This window comes from Pongo pygmaeus, chromosome 12 (genome assembly GCF_028885625.2).
Source record: "Pongo pygmaeus isolate AG05252 chromosome 12, NHGRI_mPonPyg2-v2.0_pri, whole genome shotgun sequence".
Classification (NCBI taxonomy): Eukaryota; Metazoa; Chordata; class Mammalia; order Primates; family Hominidae; genus Pongo; species Pongo pygmaeus.
The window spans coordinates 40511767-40528500 of record NC_072385.2 but is presented as its reverse complement, the minus strand read 5'-3'; the positions used below and the strand labels follow the sequence as shown (position 1 = coordinate 40528500).

At 42.0% G+C, this 16734-nt stretch overlaps 1 protein-coding gene across 1 annotated transcript in view; it reads left to right on the top strand.

The window, feature by feature from the left end:
• The window catches only part of EDAR (ectodysplasin A receptor), a 93156-nt gene extending 82048 nt beyond the window's left edge, over positions 1–11108 (top strand). The window contains exons 11-12 of the mRNA XM_054475332.2: positions 980–1040; positions 10101–11108. Of these exons, the coding sequence (XP_054331307.1) occupies positions 980–1040; positions 10101–10423 (384 nt within the window). The 3' untranslated portion in view covers positions 10424–11108. The remainder of the gene's footprint in view (positions 1–979; positions 1041–10100) is intronic.
• Positions 11109–16734: the final 5626 nt, after the last annotated feature.

Genomic DNA, 16734 nt, shown 5'->3' with positions numbered 1-16734 from the left:
TTATATAGCTTCATACACAAAAATGAAAAATAATAAGCAAAGAGAAAAAAGGTAAAATCACTTGGAATGCCAGAGGGCAGAAAAAGACCCTTGTAAATATACTGGGTTTTATCCAACCAGACAGTTTTCTAGACACACACACACAACATTTTTCTTCTATGCATTTTTAAAAATATAAAAACAGGCTCACATGTAGAAGCTGTCCCCAGGGTTTTATCACCTACCGCCCTGTAATGTGCTGTGGCCAGGAGCAGGGCAGGGGTGAGGGCAAAGGTGGCCAGAGCCCTCTTGGGCTCCCTGTGGACCTGGCCTGTGGTCATCCCTCTAGCCTGTGCCCCTGGCTGCAGGCCCCAGCCGCAGGACAGCTGTGTTGCTAGGCAACATCACTGATGGCAAAAATGCCCAGTTGGGATCCTGGCTTCGGCCTGGTCCTGATAGGATGCCAAGCTCTGCCTGCCCCGAGTTCAGTGACCTCTGTAATGGGGCTGCCACTTGCAGAGACCCTGGAAGCCTGTGGGGTTGTTACAAGAGAGATAGGTGGCCGTGACCCCAGGACTCCAGCCAGGGCCACTGAGCACCTGTGCACCCTGGGCCTGGTCTCCTGGCACTAGCCACATGATCCTGGATGGGAGCCCCGCATGGCTCTGCTGCAGCACAGGTGTCCTGAGGGCAAGTGGGGGTCCCCATAGTCATCTTTTCAAACAGACTGATGCCAGGGGTGTCCCCAAGTATTTTACGAGTCTGACCACCCAGCTGAGCCTAAGAAGCACCCATGGTGGACCCCAAAGATGTCTGAGTAGGAAAACCTGAAGAAGGCCCTCCTCCCTGTGTGTCAGGGCTGGGCTGCTGACACGGGGGCTGTGTGCAGCATCTCTGGTGTTGGGCATAGCTGCTGCCTGCCCCTGCTGACATGGAGGATTTGCCTCCTTACTATTGTTGCCCCTTTCTGGAGATGAAAATTCTCGACTCTTTTTCACAGATTCAAAGCCGGAGGAAAAAGATCCTGGATGTGTATGCCAACGTGTGTGGAGTCGTGGAAGGTAAGCTGAAAAAAAGCCTGGGAGAGGTGGTGCCCACCCCACCGACATGAAAGGCTGGGCCCGGAGCCCTGAGGCTCCTGTGAGGGAAACTGAGGGAAGCCGCCCATCGAGTTGCCGCGCTCTGGTCAGAATGGCCGCTGGAACCGACTTCAGGTGTGGGGAAACGGAATCTTGCTCCCAGATATGAGAAGGCATCTCCGAGTGCTTCCAAGGGCCTTCCCCTCATGGGGCAGGAGACAGCCTGGTGCAGGCACCCACTGCAGGGAAACGCAGGGTCGGTGAGCAGCAGCCATGGAGCCTCAGACCTCCTGTGTCCCCAGTGCCCGTCTCCACACTGGCATCGTCATCTGGGAAACATGATCAGTCATTCATCCTAGACTTAGCCACCCTCTCCCTGCCCTCGAGCATCCCCGATGTCTGATAGTCCTGGGAGCCTCCAGCCTCCCCTCCCAGCGGCCTTCTGAGCTAAGCAGGCTGTCTCCCCATAACCTGGGCTTGAGTGTGAGCAAGTAAGAGGCAACAGGATAGGATCATCAGTGCTGCAATCTGAAATCATAATCCTCAGCTTCCAGTTCCTGCAAGATCCACTTTCTAAATTACCTTCTTATTAACCCCAAAGATAAACCCCTCATGGCTGAGGTCAGGGGTTTTCCTGCTGCTGGCCTCGCTGGCCTCCCTCCTCGGACTCCTTTATCTGGCTGGGCAGCGGGAGTGGAGCCTGGTGCACGCTGGGCAGCTCACCAATGCCCCCATTACCCCTCCTCCCACCCCCACACCCCACCATAGGCCAAATGCAGCCCCCTGTGCCCTGGAAGGCTTTCTGATCCAGTGCTTTGTTGGCCAGAAATAACTATACTGTGGGTGAGTTCCAGGGCCAAGAATTCTTGGCTGCCGCTGAAATGTGGCATCTCTGCATAAACACATGCCCCAGGTCAGCCTGCCTGATCTCACCTGGCATGGCCTGGGGCTGTCAGCTGCCCAGGGGAGGATGGTCTAGGACTCACCTTCCATCCACCAGGAAGCTCTTCTCTGTTCCAAAAAATGTTGAGTTCACATCCCTGGGACAGGGTTTTCAAACCTCAGCCAGGGCTGAGAACCTGTGCTCTGTGCCCAGCTCTGATGAACATTAGAGTCACCTGCAGGTCTTAACACCATCTCTGCCCATCCAGCCTACCCAATCTGCCCCAACACCCTGATGTAATTAGTCAGGGGTGAATCCCAGGCATCTGTGTCTCTTTGTTTTTTGTTTTGTTTTGTTTTTAATTAAACTTTTTATTTTGAGATACATCTTACCATGCAGTGGTAAGAGATAATACAGAGAGCTCCTACATGCCCTTTACCCAGTTTCTCCTAATGATAACATCTTGCAAAACTATACACAGAAGTCACAACCAGGACACTGATATTGACACAGTGATATCGACTCAGCTCCCATACAAAAACTCCTCCTGTTGCCCTTTTATAGCCACAGCCAATTTCCACCCATCCCACCCTCACCTAGGCCCCTGGAAACCAGTAATCTGTTCTCCATTCCTATAATTTTGTCATTTCAAGAGCGTTATAAAAGTGGAATCACAAGGTATGTACCCGTTGGTGAATGGCTTTTTTCACTCAGCATAATTCACTGGAGGTCCATCCAGGTTGTTGCATCATCAATAGTCCATTCCTCTCTCTTGCTGAGTAGTAGTCTGTGGCATAAATGGACCACAGTTGGTTTAACCATTCACTTGTTGAAGGACATCAGGGTTATTTCCACTTAAGGGCTATTTTGAATAAAGGTGCTATAAATATTTGTGTATAGGTTTTTGTGTGGACATCAGTCGTGATTTATCTGGGATAAAGACCCAGGAGTACATTTGTTGGGTTTTATGATAGTTGCATGGTTGATTATTTTTAAAAACTGCCAAACTGTTTTCCAAAGTTATTGTACCATTTTACATTCCAACTAGCAGTGTGGGAACGGTCTAGTTTCTCCACATCCTTGCCAGCATTTGGTGGTGTTACTATGTTTTGTTTTAGCTATTCTGAGAAGTGTGTTATGATATCTTATTGTGGTCTTAATTTGCATGTTCCCATTGTTTAAATATCTTTTCTTGTGTTTATTTTTCATCTGTATGTCCTCTTCAGTAAAATGAATGTTTCTTCATGTCTTTTGCCCATTTTTCAATGGTATTGTATGATTTTTTTTGCGTCGAGTTTTGAGGGTTTTTAAAAATATATTCTAGACACTAGTCCTATGATGGATATGTGGTTTTATAAATGTTTTCTCCATTCTATAGTTTAGCTTATCTTTTCAGTCTCTTAACAGGGTCTTTCATAGAATGATGTTTTAAATTTTTATGAGTCAAATTTATGAAACTAATTATAAAGTTTTCCTTTTATGGATGATGCTTTTTGTGTCAAATCTAAGATCTCTCTTGCCTAGTCCTAGATCCCAGAGATTTGCTCCCACAATTTTTTCTAGAAGCTTTATAGCTTTAATGTTTTACATTTAAGTTCACATAGTTTTATATTTTGCATTTAAGTTTGAGTTGATTTTTATAGAAGATATGAAACTTGGGTCAAAGTTCATTTTTTTGTCTATGGATGTCCAATTGCTCCAGCACTGTTTTTTTGAAAAAGTGTCTTTCCTCCATTGAATTGCTTTTCAAACTTTGTCAAAAATCAGTTTGGCATATTTGTATAGGTCTATTTTCTGGGGTTGCTGTTCTGTTGCATTTATCTGCATGTCTGTCCCTCTGATAATGCCTTGATTCTTGTATAAATTATATAATAACATAAAAGTCTTGAAATCAAATGGACTGCTCCCATTTTATTTTTTTTCAAAAATCTTTTAGCTATTCTAGTTCCTTTGCCTTTCCATATAAGTTTTATAATAATCTTCCCTATAAGTACAAAATGCCTCGCTGGGATTTTAATGACAGTTTCTTGCAACAAAACTGTATATCAATCTGGGAAGATTTGGCATCTTTATTATGTCGAGTCTTCTGAGCCATGGGCATGGTATATCTCTTCATTTATTTAGCACAACTTTAATTTGTTTTCATCTGCATTGTGTAGTTTCCAAAATACAAGTTCTGTGCATATTTTGCTAGATTTACACCATAAGTATATCATTTATTTTTTGAGCAATTGTAAATGACAATTTAAATTCAGTAGCCATACATTCATTGTTAGTTATATAGAAATACAATTGATTTTTGTATGTTTATCCTGTATCCTGTGACCTTGCTGTATTCACTTATAAGATCTGGGAGTTTTCTTGTAGATGCCTTGGGATTTTCTACATAGATAATCACATCTGCAAATGGGACCGTTTTATTTCTTCCTTTCCAATCTGTGTACCTTTTCTTTCCTTTTCTCATTTTATTGCACTGGCTATACCTTCCAGCACTACAGTGAATATAAGTTATGAAGCAGAAGCAGAAATCCTTGCCTTATTTCTGATCTTAAAAGCATTCCATTTTTCACCATTAAGTATAATATTAGCTCTAGGCTTTTTATAAATTGTTGACATTAATTTTTTGAGTGGATTATAATAATTTTTAAATATTGAACCAGCCTTGCCTCCCTGGAATAAGCCATACCTGATGTGGTACAATTCTTTTTTATGGTTGCATTCTATTTGCTAATATTTTGTTAAGGATTTTGCATTTATATTCATGAGAGATATTGGTCTGTGGTTTGTGGTTTGTTTTTTGTCTTTGTCTGGTTTTGGTATCCAGTTTATACTACCCTCATAGAATAAGTTAGGATGTATTTCTTCCTTTTCTATGTCTAGAAAAGATCTTGTGGAATTGCTATTAATTCTTAAACATTTTGTGGAATTCTTCAGTGAAATCATGTGGACCTAGAGATTTCTTCTGGGGAGTTTTTTTTTTTTTTTTTGAGACAGGGTCTCACTATGTCACCCAGGCTGGAGTGCAGTGGCACGATCCTGGCTCACTGCAACCTCTGCCTCTCAAGTTCAAGTGATTCTCCTGCCTCAGCCTCCCAAGTAGCTGGGATTACAGGCATATGCCACCATGGCCCAGCTAATTTTTTCTTTCTCTTTTTTTTTTTTGAGACAGAGTCTCACTCTGTCCCAGGCTGGCAACCTCCACCTCCCAGGTTTAAGTGATTCTCCTTCCTCAGCCTCCTGGGTAGCTGGGATTACATGTGTGTGCCACCATGCCCAGCTAATTTTTGTATTTTTAGTACAGACAGGGTTTCACCATGTTGGCCAGGCTGGTCTTGAACTCCTGACCTCGTGATCCACCTGCTTTGGCCTGCCAAAGTGCTGGGATTACAGGCTTGAGCCACCGTGCCCAGCCCTAATTTTTGTATTTTAGTAGAAATGAGGTTTCACCATCTTGGCCAGACTGGTCTTGTACTCCTGACCTCAAGCAATATACCCACCCCAGCCTCCCAAAGTGCTGGGATTACAGGCGTGAGCCACCGTGTTTGGCTGGAGATTTTTACAGTTACAAATTCACCTTCCTTAATAGTTATAAATCTGTTCAAATGATCTATTTTATATTGGGTAAGTTGTGATAGTTTATGTTTTTTGAGGAATTGTTTATTTTCATCTAAGTTATCAAATTTACATGTGCAGAGTTAAAGTTGCATAGTTTTCTCTTATTATCTGTTTGATATCTATGGTGTCTGTAGTGATATCTCCTGCTTCATTCTTGATATTGGTAATTTGTGTCTTCTCTATTTTTTCCTTGTCAGTTATATTGATCTTTTCAAATAACTGTCTCTTTTCATATTGATCTCTTTTACTTTACTGTTTTCAATTTCATTGATTACTGCTCTTATTTCTAAATTACTTATTTCCTTCTGTGTATATTTGGTTTATTTTGTTAATCTTTTTCTAAGTGCTTGAGATGGGAGCTTAGATTATTAACTTAAGAGATTTCCTCCTTTGCATGTATCTGTCCTATAAATTTCCCTCTCAGTACTACTTTAGCTGTGTCTCACAAATATTGACATCTTGTATTTTTATTTTCATTCATTTTTAAATTTTATTTGAGACTTCCTCTTTGACCTGTGGATTATTTAGAAGACTGTTATCTAGTTTTCAAATGTGTGAAGATTTTTCTGTTACAGATTTATATTCTAATTCTATTGTGGTAGGAGAATATACTTTGTATAATTTCAATTCTTTTCATTTGTTGAGGTTTAAGGCCAATAATTATAAAGAATGTGTATTCTGCTGTTGTTGAATGGAGTGTTCTATAAATGTTGATTAGATCGTGTTGGTTGATGATGTTGGTAAGTTCTATATTCTTGCTGATTTTTTTTCTAATTGTTCTATCATTTACTGAGGGAGGAATGTTAAAGTCTTCAACTATAATTGTGGACTTATCTCTTCTTTCAGGTCTACCAGTTTTTGTTTCACATATTTTGGAGCTCTGTTGTTTGGTGCATATTCGTTTAGGATTGCTATGTCTTCTTGGATTGACCTTTTAATCATTATTAAATGTCACTTTCTGGAAATTTTTTCCTCTGAAGTCTACTTTAACTGTTGTCATAGCCACTCTGCCTTCTTGTTATTGAAGTTTGCATGATATGTATTTTTCCATCCTTTCACTTCCAACGCCTCTCTTATTATATTGAAGTGAGTTTCTTGTAGACAGCATATAACTGGGTAAATTTTTAAGTCCACTCTACCAAGCTCTACCTTTTAGTTTTTTTGTTTTGTTTTGGTTTGGTTTGGGATTTTTTTTTTTGGAGTTTCCACTCCTGTTGCCCCAGCTGGAGTGCAATGGCGTGATCTTGGCTCACTGCAACCTCCGCCTCCCAGGTTCAAGTGGTTCTCCTGCCTCAGCCTCCCAAGTAGTTGGGATCACAGGCATGTGCCACCACACCGGCTAATTTTGCATATTTAGTAGAAACAGGGTTTCACCATGTTGGCCAGGCTGGTCTAGAACTCCTGACCTCAGCTGATCCACCTGCCTTGGCCTCCCAAAGTGCTGGGATTACAGGCATGAGCCACCGCGCCCAGTCTTTAGTTGGTATTTAAACCATTTACATTAAATGTAGTCATTGTTAGGGCTTAAGTCTGCTATTTTATATTTTGTTTACTGTTTGTTGTCTCTGTTTTTCATTTCTGTGTTTTTTTATTCCTGCTTTACTGTGGGTCACTTGAACATATTTCAGAATTCGATTTTGGTGTTTTTTGAGCGATATATGTTTTGATTTTATCTTTTTCCATAGTTATTTTAGTAGTTTCTCTAGACATTGCATTTACACATATAACTTATCAGTCTACTGGTGTTATTATTATTATTATTATTATTTTTGACATGGAGTCTTACTCTGTCGCCCAGGTTGGAGAGCAGTGGCACAATGTCGGCTCACTGCAACCTCCACCTCCCAGGTTCAAGCTATTCTCCTGCCTCAGCCACCCGAGTAGCTGGGATTACAGGTGTGCACTACCACGCCAATGTATTTTTTGTGTTTTTAGTAGAGCTGGGGTTTCACCATGTTGGCCAGGCTAGCCTTGAACTCCTGACCTCAGGTGAACTGCCCACCTTGGCTTCCCAAAGTGCTTGGATTACAGGTGTGAGCCACCATGCCCAGCCTTACTGGTGTTATTATTTTGCCAGTTTGAATGAAGTATAAAAACCTTACCTTTCTCTATGTCCCTTTACCTTCTCTGTTTATAGTAGTTGTAAATATTTCCTCTACATATATTTAGAACCACATAAATTGCTTCAACTGCCTAATGTAATTCAGAAAACTTAAAAAGAGAAGGAAAGTCTATTGTATGTGCCCGTATTTTTGCTCACTATGTTCTTTTCTGTCTTTTCTGATGTCTCAAGTTTCATTCTTTTACTATTTCCTTTCTGTTTATAGAATTTCCTTTTGCTTCTTTTAGGGTAGGTCTGCTGGTGAAAAATTCTTAATTTTTCTTTGGCTTGGAATGTCTTGATATTCTCATGCATTCCTGAAGGATATTTTCACTCGGCTCACTGCAACCTGGTATGCCACTCTGGGCTGAAAGTTCTCTTCTTTCAGTACTTGGAAATACTGTGCTACTTCTCTCTGGTATCCAGGTTTCTGATTATAAGTCTACTGTCATTCTAATTCTTTTCCCTCTCTAGGTCAGGCGTTGTTTTTCTTTGGCTGTTTCTAAGACTTTGTCTTTAGTTTTCAGAAGTTCATTTATGATTTATCTTGACATGAATATATTTAGGTTTATCCTGTTTGGGATTTGCTTATCTTCTTGAATCTGTAGACTTATGTCTCTTTACAAATTTGGGGAGTTCTAAACCATCATTTATTTAAGTACTTATTTAGTCCCACTCTCTTCTCCTCTCCTTCTGAAACTTCTTGACACAAATGTTAGCTCTTTTGTTATAACTCCACAGTTCCCTAAGGCTCTGTGTTTTTCAGTTTATTTTCTCTGATTGAGTAATTTCCACTTCTAGTTTCCATTATCCATTCTCACTGATTCTTTCCTCTGTCTTACTCTGTCATTGAGCACATCTACTGAGCTTTTTATTGTGGTTATTGTACTTTTTTAGTTCTAATATTTTCATTTCTTTTTTACATTTTCTATTATTTTTGCTGAGGATTTCTATTTTTGCATTTAAGCATGTTCATAATTGCTTGTTGAAGCACTTTTATTATGAATTCTTTAAAACCTTTTTCAGATTACCTAACATCTGTCATCTCATTGTTAGCATCTATTGATTTTCTTTTTTTACTCATTTGACATCTTCTTGGTTCTTGGTATGATGAGTGAATTCACTTTGAAACCTGTGTAGTTTTACGTCCTGATATGAAACTCTGGGTCTTATTTAAGCCTTCTATTTTAGCTGGCTCCTTTTGATAGCCCTGTGGCAGGAGAATGAGGGTGCTGTCTTGCTACTGTTAGGTGAAGGTAGACATCCAAATTCCCCACTCAACCTTCACTAACATTCAAGGGGGATTCCTTTTTTACTGCTACTTGGGGTTTGGGAGTATGCCTCCCGACATGGTCACCACAGGGGCAGGGGAGTTGTTACCAGCTGGTTGATGAGAAAGCCCCAGCTCCCTACATAGCCTTTTCTGACACCACCTGGCACAGTGTTACAGCCTGGTGAGGGTGGAAGTCTAGGCTCCCCACTCAGCCTTTGCTACCCTGGATAGAGTGGGGACACAGTTTTTCTGTGGTGTTTGGCTGGAATACAGCAATTATTGTCTAAATGTTTTATGCTTGCTAGGCTGCTCTTTTCCTAGTGCTCTGACTAGAGACAGAAGACTTTGGTGGGGCTGTTTTTGTCTGTGGTTGCTATTATTTCTGGATTTTTGGACTTTTCTGCCCCATGTCTGGAATTTATGAGGCAAAAGAAAACCCAGGGAACTTACCACCATCACCATCCTAAGGTATCGAGGTCCCTAGTTGGTCTGTCTTCTTTTCTCCACTTTTCAGAGACTTCTTGTATTTGTTTTATACAGAATGTCCAGGGCTTTTAGCTGTACTTAGTGGGAGGATTAGGGAAAATTCTATCTACTCTTATCTTCCAGAAGCAGCAATATCAAGTTTTTAAATGCGCCTAGGTGAGTCTAATGTACAGTAAAGCCCAAGAACCATCAGACCACTGAGTTGGCAGTGACTTGGTTCAGATAACCCCAATCTGGGGCTATCATTGAGAGCACTCATCACAAAGTTGACTACTATTCCCTAAAGAGACATGATACTGTCCCTCTGACCCCTTCCTCAGCCCAGCCCCATGGGAGACAGGGTTACCCAACTAAGGATAACTTGTCTTGAAGTCTTTGAGAACTGCTAAAAATGGTCATGAGGGAATTATTATCATAGTCAATATAGCAGTCATTTTCCTAGTGGGGAAGGGGCTATTAACCAGGGTTAGGGTGCATGAACAGCCCTCTCTTGTGGCTGACAGTGTTCTAGGTGTCATTTGCCTTAAGTTATGCATTTGTTTTAGGTGGCTTTCTGCATGTTTTGTTTTATAATATTTTTTATTTTTTTCAAATAATTTTTATTTCATTAAATAATTTTTCGTAGTGTTGACCTTCTATTGACTGTGACTTGCAACATCTAACTGTGGCCATTGGTGTCTGTAGGTCTTAGCCCCACAGAGCTGCCATTTGATTGCCTTGAGAAGACTAGCCGAATGCTCAGCTCCACGTACAACTCTGAGAAAGCTGTTGTGAAAACGTGGCGCCACCTCGCTGAGAGCTTCGGCCTGAAGAGGGATGAGATTGGGGGCATGACAGACGGCATGCAGCTCTTTGACCGCATCAGCACGGCAGGCTACAGCATCCCTGAGCTGCTCACAAAACTGGTGCAGATTGAGCGGCTGGATGCTGTGGAGTCCTTGTGTGCAGACATACTGGAGTGGGCAGGGGTTGTGCCACCTGCCTCCCAGCCACATGCTGCATCCTGAAAAGCATGCCTGTGGGCTTTCCTCCCAGGACAAGCCAAGGATCCAACGAGGGCTCTGAAGCTGTGAGTGGTGCCAAAAGACTGCCAAGAATCAAGGCTTTTGTGATATGTCACTGTATGCCTTAGGATGTTCAAGGAGCCAGACGAAATAAGGCCTGTCTTCCAATTTAACCAAAGATAAAGGACTAGAGCCGGGATACTTTCAGATGCTCACCTATACCTCACCAGGCAGAGTAAATATCTACTCACTCATACAGCCAGCCCACCAGCCCACCATTAACTCATTGAACAGTGAGATAATGTTGAGGACTCAAGTGAACCAAACCCCGTGGGAATGACAGAAGTGAAGAATCTGGTCCCTGTCTTTAAGGAGTTTGCACTCCAGTAGAAGACAGAAGTATGTTTACAAACCACTTCACTGGAAGACATCAAACAAGCTGAATGAAGGGGCGCTTAGAAAACGTTAATAGAAGTTCTAAGCGGGAGATGACTCCCTACTGGGATGATGAAGGATGGCATCCTAGTGAAGAAGCAGCTCAAACATTTTGATAAAATGGCGACAAAATGCAGACACCCTGCTCCAGGTATTATTTCAGGTTTAGTACAAGTCTGTTAATACCCTATGTGGTTTCATTAGGATAACTTTACTTATCCTTGAGGTCATCCATATTCTTACAGGCCTTCCAGTCAATAATGGAAGAGCTCACTCTATACAAAACCAATATGCAAGGCATGTGTTTGTCCAAGCAATTGGATGTGTGCAGTAGCCAATTTCATTTACTGCATTAATCTTTGGCCTGAGAACCCTGTGGTTTGCATTACATGTGAATGGCCTTCCACTCTCAGTCTTAGGCAGATTTGACCTTTTAGGGGCAGCAATGCTCAAGGACACAACAATTTAAATTATAATGTGTCAGGCTGTTTTCGCTTCAAACATATATGAATAGTCAACTGTAATTAGAAAGAGAAATGATGACTTCCTAAGAGTTCAGCCACGCGTAATTCTAGATTTCAAGAGCATCTGAGACTTGTGGATTAGCCTCATGGCATGAGAGTTTCAGACTCAGCCTTCTGAGCCAGTCAGGGAAAGTGAAGTCCTGCAGTGCAAATGAGAGCCTGGGCTTGGAGTCCAGGGAGCTGGCTTCTAGTTGTGCCACCTTGGGCCTTGTCTTTTCCTCTCTCAGCCTCAGTTTCTCATCTGCAAATGAGATGTTAGTTAATGATTCTATAATTGGGGCAGGTAGGGTTCAGGTGAGCAAAAAGAAAGTGGAGCTATAGGAAATGCCAGGCCTTTGAGGTGCTCTATGGAAGTGAACACAGTGTGGTTTGTCCATTTAAATGGGAATAAAAACAGAAAAACTCAGACTTGGCATTTCCACAGTAACTGCAATGGTTTGACATAACATTTATAGGCAGAAAGTTAATAAACTGGCATTGCTCTTGGCAGATTATCATACTATCCCTGTAACTGCCAAGAGCTCAGGAGCCAGGCTAGTGATCACACCAGGGGTTAGAGTTCACTGCTGAGCTCCCTGATGGCAGGTCTGACTGTGTTTATTACTAAATTAAAACAAAGTCTCTGACTTAAAAAGCGAGGTTGTAAAAATTACAAGTTGCATGACTGAAAAAATGCTTTAGGGGGAAAATCAGTCATATCTTTAACATCAACAAGCAATCTCTCACCAACGAATGTAGTACATACTGTGAGAGGATCATAATGAGGTCCTGAATATTTAATATCATCATTTACTGTCTGTTTGCTGCTGTTTTTCAGAACCTATTTGGTTTATCCTGCAAGCTAAATACTCCACGGCAGAGCTTAATTATCCTTTTAATTCCTCTTTGAAATCCTGTGGTGCCCCCTTCCCCCGCCTTGTGATGATGATGAGAGTCTCCCCTTAATTAGATGCAAATGTCACTTGTGATGAGTATCCCGTTCCAGGATAACAGCTTGCACCCTCCTCAGAATGTTTTCAGTGAAGGAGTGGGGTGGCTGTTCTCTGCTCCTGGTGCTTTGGCCTCATTTCACACTATTAGAATTCTGGGGCTGTAAGGCCAGCCAGTGTCAGCTCATGTTCCATTGGCTCTCCACCTGCCATTTTTAGGAAGCTATTCCTTATATAGTTACACATTCCCTTGTCATTTACTTATTTGGAAACATGGGATTTACTCTGACAAGATTTAGCCTATGTTATGGGATTCAGAACAATGAGATCATAATAATTCTCACTGACCAAAGCTGGGACTCCATCCTGCCATTTTTGTGTGGAGATATTCATAATTTTGCAATACTTTAAAACATTTAGAAAACACCCCAGGGTAGGTCTGTGGCCCTTAGACAGTGAAGTCTTAATTGTCAATATTTTTGTCTAATTCTGTATATATATAACTTATTATATTTTGTAATCTCAATAAACACATTAATAAGATTTATAGACTACTGTAATGTGAGCTCTCTTTGTATTTGGGGTGGTGGGTCAGGGGGTGAGTGGAGAAGGTTCTGATTGCTCTGTTCCTAGTTATTGCCCTATGTATGATGAGACTGTAGGATTGCAACCAGCTATAAATAAAGTGCCTAAAATGTTATGGCCTGGGACATTCACTAGGCAGAAGCAAACATTACAAGGAGATCATGTAAAAACCACCTGGAGCATTGCTTTCCAAGTTGCCATCATTAGCTCATAAGGCATTGTATCACTTATCTATTTATGTGTAACAAACTGTCTTAAAATTCAATGGCTTAAAGCAACAGTCATTTATTATCATAGCTCGGGGGTTAGTAGGGGGTCAGTCAGCTGACTTAGGTTGGGCTCAGTTGAATGTGGGTCAACTGGGGCCTCTGCCTGTTGGAAAACCTTAACTGGGGCAGCTCTACTCCATCATTTCTGTCAATCTAGATAACAGAGAGAGGCTCTCTAAAAGAAAATGATGATATGTATTGGGGAATAGGGCATTGCAATGGGAATACATGTGCCATAGTAAACTATGTGTGTTTTTGAAGAGGTAAAGGAAGACAATGGTTCTTAGAGGAAAATAAGGAGGATTACATAATTATTTTGAGACAATTATCCTTGGCTACAAGGATCAATAATAAGGGTGGTGCCAGTCCAGGGTTGGACAGGGAGTTGCTGGGCAGAGGTCCTTGCAGGAGTCTTTGTGTGTGTTTAAGATTGTAATGGCCTTTGTGCAAGGTTTTCATTTTTTCAGTCTTGTGATGGCTCTTGTTATCAGTGATTTATGCAGGAGAACCCTTCTTTCATGGCCTTCCATGGCTCTATTTGTCAGGTTTTGTTTTTTGTTTTTTGTTTTTAATTTTTTATTTAGCACAAGTGACTCCTTTATAATTCTGACAACTTCCACATTTCCCCCACTTGATCAAGATCTTTATCAGAAAGCATCCCCAATGAGTCATCCCACAGTTAGGTTTTGATTATTCCTTCGTGCCAGGATAGACCTGTCCTAGGTGGCTGGTCTGGTCTCACATTGGAGGGATTTGATGGTGACTAGGAGTCAGTGTCAAAACCCTTTAGCCATGTTTGAGCAAAAGGGAAGTTTGGAGAGAGTGGCTCTCAGGCTAGGTCTACTTGAAGTCTATTGTTAAGTTTGATTTTGTCTGTTCTGTAAACATTTGCTATCATCTCAAAATGCAGGGCCAGTATTATTGTTAGAAGGTGTACTTCTACTGACATTTAACAAGTAAGAGGACATTTAAAAAAGGAAAATTAAAATCAATAGTAATATGAGAATCCCAGTTTGCATAATGGTTTTAAGCCATGAATGTAGGTTTAAAGGCAAACAAATGAATAAATGAAATAACCATGAGGAATTAGGTGACCCTTCTTGTATCCTTGTGGCCTTTTTCTTTATTTTGTGAACATGGGTCTCAACTTTCCCAGAGGAATTTACCTAGGTACTGCATATAGTATTAGAAATAGCACAGACAAAGATGGCTACTAGAAGCATTTCATGCCAGCCTCTTCCACTTAGAACAAAAATAGTGTGTAGACAGTCACACTTTGAATACATTATCCAAGAGAGAACACTGGAATTCAACAGAGAAGTGGCAGGAAACACCAAAAGCAGGGAAGGAGAAGGGAGACAAGCAGCCTGCCTGGCCAGTATTAGCTAGGAGCTGGGAGTGACTTCCCAATTCAGGGAAAGGGTGAATGAGAGACTTCCAGTGGCCCAGATCCCCACCATGAAATCATGTAATCCTGGCCATGAGACACCCCTCAACCCTCCCAACCACTGAAGCTAACGTACGGAGCTGCTGGAAGACCATGGGATGGAACTGCTCCAGAGATGGAGCTTGCACTGGATCCCACACCTTTCTGAGACCTAAGCAAGACACCATTTTCAAACCTAGCCTTGGGTAGACTGCATGCTGTCCTGGGGCCCAGAGGCACTGGGACTGAGGTGTTACGGAAACCCAGATTGTTGCTGCTGGGAATGGGGAGTGAGCTGTGAGCACTCCCACAGCCAGGGCTAAGAAACAAACAAGGAAAGGGTTGCAGTTGCTGGTGCCAGGAAGTGAGTGCTGCTGGGACAGAAATGAGGATGCTGAAAGGGTGTAAGTTGCCACTGGGACTTGCTTACCAGCTGAAATGGGGCCTCCTGCAGCCAGGGTGGGAGCATGAGACAGGCATGGGCAACACTGTCAAGGCTGGAAAGCAAGCCCCACTGGGATTGTGGGAAGGACATGCATTCCCACCTACCAGCCCAAGCTGTGGCCACAGAGCACAGCCACACTCTGTCCAGTGGTAGTACTTCAGCACAGCTGCTATCATCCCTCACCTGAGCAGTCTGCCTGGGGCCTGAGGATCACCCTACCCTGGCCACCAATGGTGGTGCCTGCTCTCACCAAGAGGCCTGAGCACAAACCTGCACAGACCAGCTTTGCCCCCTCTTTGAGACAGGGCACATATTCTGGGGTCCTGGGGACTGTGCAATTCAATCCACCACCTTGGGTACCTGAGCAGTCTTTCTGGGGCCTATGGTTGGGCCTAAACTCCCAGCCACCATCATATCACCTGGTACCTCCTTGCAAGTGTCACCTGAAGGCCAAGAGGTTGTCTTACCTAGTCCATCACAGCAACCACCAACATCAATCCACACCACTTGGGACCCAGAGAATCGTCCTGCTACTGCTACTGCTACTGCTACTGCCATTGCTCATGCTATGCCAGATGCCCAAAGGCCCAAAAACCCACCTACACACCCAGTCCGTTGCTGCCACTACCAGCAACTGAACAAGCCACCTGGAGGCCCAGAAATCAGCCTGCCAAATAACTGCCAACAGAGATGCCAGCTATGCAGCCCTGGGCACAAGTAGGCACACTTAGCCCACTGCTGTCATCACTAGGGCGTGAAGACTGGCCCATTTGGCATCTCAATCCCTAGTACAACTTCACCACAGCCTCCACTAATAACTTCACCCTAACCCAGTGGGGAAATCATGGATGCCACCAACACTATTTACAGCCTAAAAAATCATATGGAGACTACATTACTACATGCACCCAGAATCAAAGCCAAAGTACCCTACTCAACCAAAACCATAGATACATCTTTAGGAAAAAGTCTTCTTCTATGAAAGAAATTTCAAAAACAGGAAGCGGCAGCAGTTACACCAAATGTGCAGAGATCCACTTAAGGACAAATGAAACATGAAAAATTAAGGAAATGTGATGCCTCTAAAGGAACATCAGAATTCTCAAGCAATAGATCTTAATCAAAAATAAATTCCTGAAATCCTAGATAAAAAATCTGAAATACTGATTTTAAAGGAGCTCAGTGATATACAAGAGAACTCTGAAAAACAATACAAAGAAATCAGAAAAACAATATGGGATATGAATGAAAAATTTACCAAAGAGATAGATTTTTTTTAAAGAACCAAATAGAAATTCCAGAATTGAAGAATTCATTGAAGGAAGTATAAAATACATTTGAAAGCTTCAAAAATAGACTGCATAAGGGAGAATAAAGAATCTCAGAACTTGAAGACAGGATTTTTGAAATAATCCAGTCAGACAAAAAGAAAAAGAATAAAACAGAATGAGTAAAGCCTTCATGACACTTGGGAAAACACAAAGTGATCAAATATTCGAGTTATTAGTATCCCTGAGAGAAAAGAGACAGAGAAAAGGTTAGAAAATTTAATTAATAAAATAATAGATGAAAACTTCCTAAGTCTAGAGATTTAGACATTCAAATACAGGAGACTCAGTGATCTCCAGGAAGATACATTCTGCAAGCGTTTTCTCCATGACACATTATAGTCCAGCTGTCTAAAGTCAAAGATAAAGGGTT